This window comes from Fulmarus glacialis, unplaced genomic scaffold (genome assembly GCF_000690835.1).
Source record: "Fulmarus glacialis isolate BGI_N327 unplaced genomic scaffold, ASM69083v1 scaffold43666, whole genome shotgun sequence".
Lineage (NCBI taxonomy): Eukaryota > Metazoa > Chordata > Aves > Procellariiformes > Procellariidae > Fulmarus > Fulmarus glacialis.
This window is the reverse complement of record NW_009219584.1, coordinates 8238-11304: the sequence shown is the minus strand read 5'-3', so window position 1 is coordinate 11304 and position 3067 is coordinate 8238. Positions and strand designations below refer to the sequence as shown.

General features: G+C 47.2%; 1 protein-coding gene across 1 annotated transcript in view; it reads left to right on the top strand.

Moving 5' to 3' along the window:
* Window positions 1-2833, top strand: part of LOC104078690 (taste receptor type 1 member 3) — a 5862-nt gene extending 3029 nt beyond the window's left edge. Inside the window, exons 3-6 of the mRNA XM_009580425.1 lie at window positions 1-235; window positions 659-862; window positions 1179-1299; window positions 1908-2833. The exon at window positions 1-235 is cut by the window's left edge and continues 560 nt beyond it. Coding sequence (XP_009578720.1) covers window positions 1-235; window positions 659-862; window positions 1179-1299; window positions 1908-2833 — 1486 coding nt within the window. The remainder of the gene's footprint in view (window positions 236-658; window positions 863-1178; window positions 1300-1907) is intronic.
* The last annotated feature ends 234 nt before the right edge of the window (window positions 2834-3067 follow it).

Sequence of the window (3067 nt, the reverse complement as noted above, 5' to 3'; positions counted from 1 at the left end):
GCAGGATAAATTTTGCCAGGACTCTAGAGAATTCAACCACCTCATGAACTCTGACACACTGGACACACATTGCAAAGAGTGTGACCACATCTCGCTGCACGATGTCTCGTCCGTGCTAAGCCACTCACAAATACAACCAGTGTACATCGCAGTCTACAGTGTGGCTTATGCACTGCACAGAGCGCTGGGGTGCACCCACCAAGCGTGTCCCAAAGCATCCATCAGATCTTGGCAGGTGAGTAAAGGTCAGGGGGACAAACAGCAATTTTTTATCCAATCTATGCATCAGAGCTGCACACAGCCAGAGAGGGAGGGGAGGTAACACTGCACTGTGCTCTTGCACCCTGCCCTGGTAGTGATACAACCTCGGCAATTCCCTCAGCCAGTCAACCCCTACACCAGCACACTGCACCTTCTCCGCTGCTGGCTAGGGCTGCGTTCTCCTCTCTAGGGCTATGTTCTGGCTCCCACTAATTGGGCTTGGCATTGGCACATAGATAGAGCAGTTGATAATACAGCCAGAAAGCCGGTAGCTGCAATCTTAGCCCACGTAAGTGACAACAGATTTCAGCCAGAAATTAGCTTACTGCATTATCATCCTCCAAGCAAGAACATCAACTGTACCAATACTTACTGTCAATTTTCATTTTCTCCTCAGTTGCTGCACTTCATGAATACCCTCCCGTTCAAGGTGAATGGCCAAAGCTTCAGGTTTGATCAATCCCATGGCACAAACACTGGCTACAAGCTTATATTCTGGTCCTGGAAAAACGGCACCCTTACTTATCTGCCTGTTGGTGACTATGAAGAGTCCTTGTACATCAATAAGTCCCAGATCCAGTTTCACACTGCAGATCAAAAGGTAAAGACAGTGGGCAAAAGCATAAACAATCACAAAATGAAGCAAACTTTTTTGCCACTTCATCAGGACTGTTCATGAGAAGCTCTTAGCCTGCATGCTACTCCTACAAGATTTGCATGGGACCAGTTCTCGCTCCTCTGCAAACATGTAATCCATCTCCACTGTGCAAAACTAGAGAAAGGTATTCCCAGCACTGTTTAAGACTCAGACACAGGTTGGATCCCAGCACAGCATAGCCTATATCTTCTAATTTTTTTGGTGATACGGTGCTTCTCCTGGAAGTGTCTGGCTAACATTCATTCTTCCTTTTGTCTAGGAGCCTACATCAGAGTGCTTCAGACACTGTAAACCAGGACAATTCAGACAAATAAAAGGATTCCACTTCTGCTGCTATGACTGTACAGATTGTCCAGAAAACACCTTCTGGAGCTCTAAAGGTGAGGTCTGAGAAATTCAGTGGCTTTAACTGACTATATTGTGTCTATCTACTGGTTGAGGTCACACAGGTTCACAGAGCTGATAATGACAGTTATGAGCTCTTCCTCCATGAAGCACTGCCAGGGCAGAATATTTTCCTCCCTTTTGTTCTGCTGTGCATTGCTCAGTCTTGCTTTACAGATCTTCAGTGAGGGACCTTCCTCTGTTGATCCCAAAGAGAATGCATAAGGACAATGCAGATGTTTTATCTCAAGAGGTAGGAGAGAGGGGTATAATGAAATTCTGGGGTCATAGGTAGAAGAGAGGCATATGATGAAATTCTAGGATCTTTTGGAAGCTGGTGATCCTTCCTGCAGAAGGGAAACAGAGCCAAGAAGTATGTGGATCCTTTTGGGGGGAGGGTAGAGAAGCAGAGGGGAAAAAAGAGATTGAACTCTCACAAGCTTTGGAGATCCAATACACTTAGGAAGGCAAGGGGAAGTAGGCAAGGCAGCACCCAAACCAGCTACCTAATGCATGACTGCGATCCTTCCTCAAGGACTGCCTGCAGCAGGGTAGCAGCACTCCACTGCAAGGTGGTCATCGACTTCTCACTGCTACTTTGCAGACAGCTCCACCTGCACTCCCTGCCTGGAGCATCAGTGGTCCCCTGTCCGGAGCACGCAATGTTACGACCGCAGCGAGAGATACCTCTTTTGGAACGAGCCGCTCACCATTGCCTTGCTAACGTTGATGTCCATCACTATCTCCCTGACTTGTCTGACAGCAGTGCTCTTTTTAAAGAACCTTGAGACTCCCCTTGTGCAGGCTTCCGGAGGCAAACTGAACCTCTTTGCCTTGTTCACACTCATGCTGCTGTGCCTCAGCTGCTGTCTCTATATAGGGAAGCCCAGTAACAACCTTTGTATGATCCAGCAGGTAGTCTATGCCCTGTGCCTCAACGGTTGTTTCTCTACCTTCTTCATCAAGTCCCTCGAGATCACCCTTGTGACAGAGTTCCCTCGCTGTGCCCCCACCTTCTTGCACTGGGTGACCCAGAGGAGGGCCTGGCTCCTCGTTGCCTTGTGCCTCCTCACTGAGTGCTTGTTCTGTTTCTGCTATCTTCACCTGGGCCCTGACTATCTGGTGTCTGATTACAAGTCATTGCCCACTGAAGTTCTGCTTGTGTGTAACACAGAGTCCTGGTTTGCCTTTGGCCTGATGCATGGCTACAACGGCTGCTTAGCCTTTGTCTGCTTCCTGTGCACATTCATGGTACAGACTTCTGGTAAGAAATACAATATTGCCAGGGGGATCACATTTGCCATCCTAATCTATTTCATCATCTGGATCTTCTTCATTGCTATTTTTGCCACGCTGAAGACAGTCCTCAGGTCTGTTACTCAGATTGGTACCATTCTGACAACCAGTCTGGGTATCTTGGGGACCTACTATATCCCTAAATGCTACATCATCTTGCTTAAGCCTGATCTGAACACATTGGATTATTTCCGGAATTCCATCAAAGAGGAGCCAGAGGAGGACTCTCAATAAACAGACAATAAACCAGATCCATTGTCACCTGCTTCTCCATAGTAGCTGGCTGTATTTTTATGAGATAATTCTGTTTATGACGACTCTATAAGCTATGGTCCCAGACACAATCACCATATAAAATACAGCCTTATCCAGGAGGCTGAACACTAGGACCACAATTTTTAAGCTGCAAAAGCACAGGGCTCTACTCAATGAGCCAAAGCAAAATGTCCCCAGCAGAGTAGCATCCAT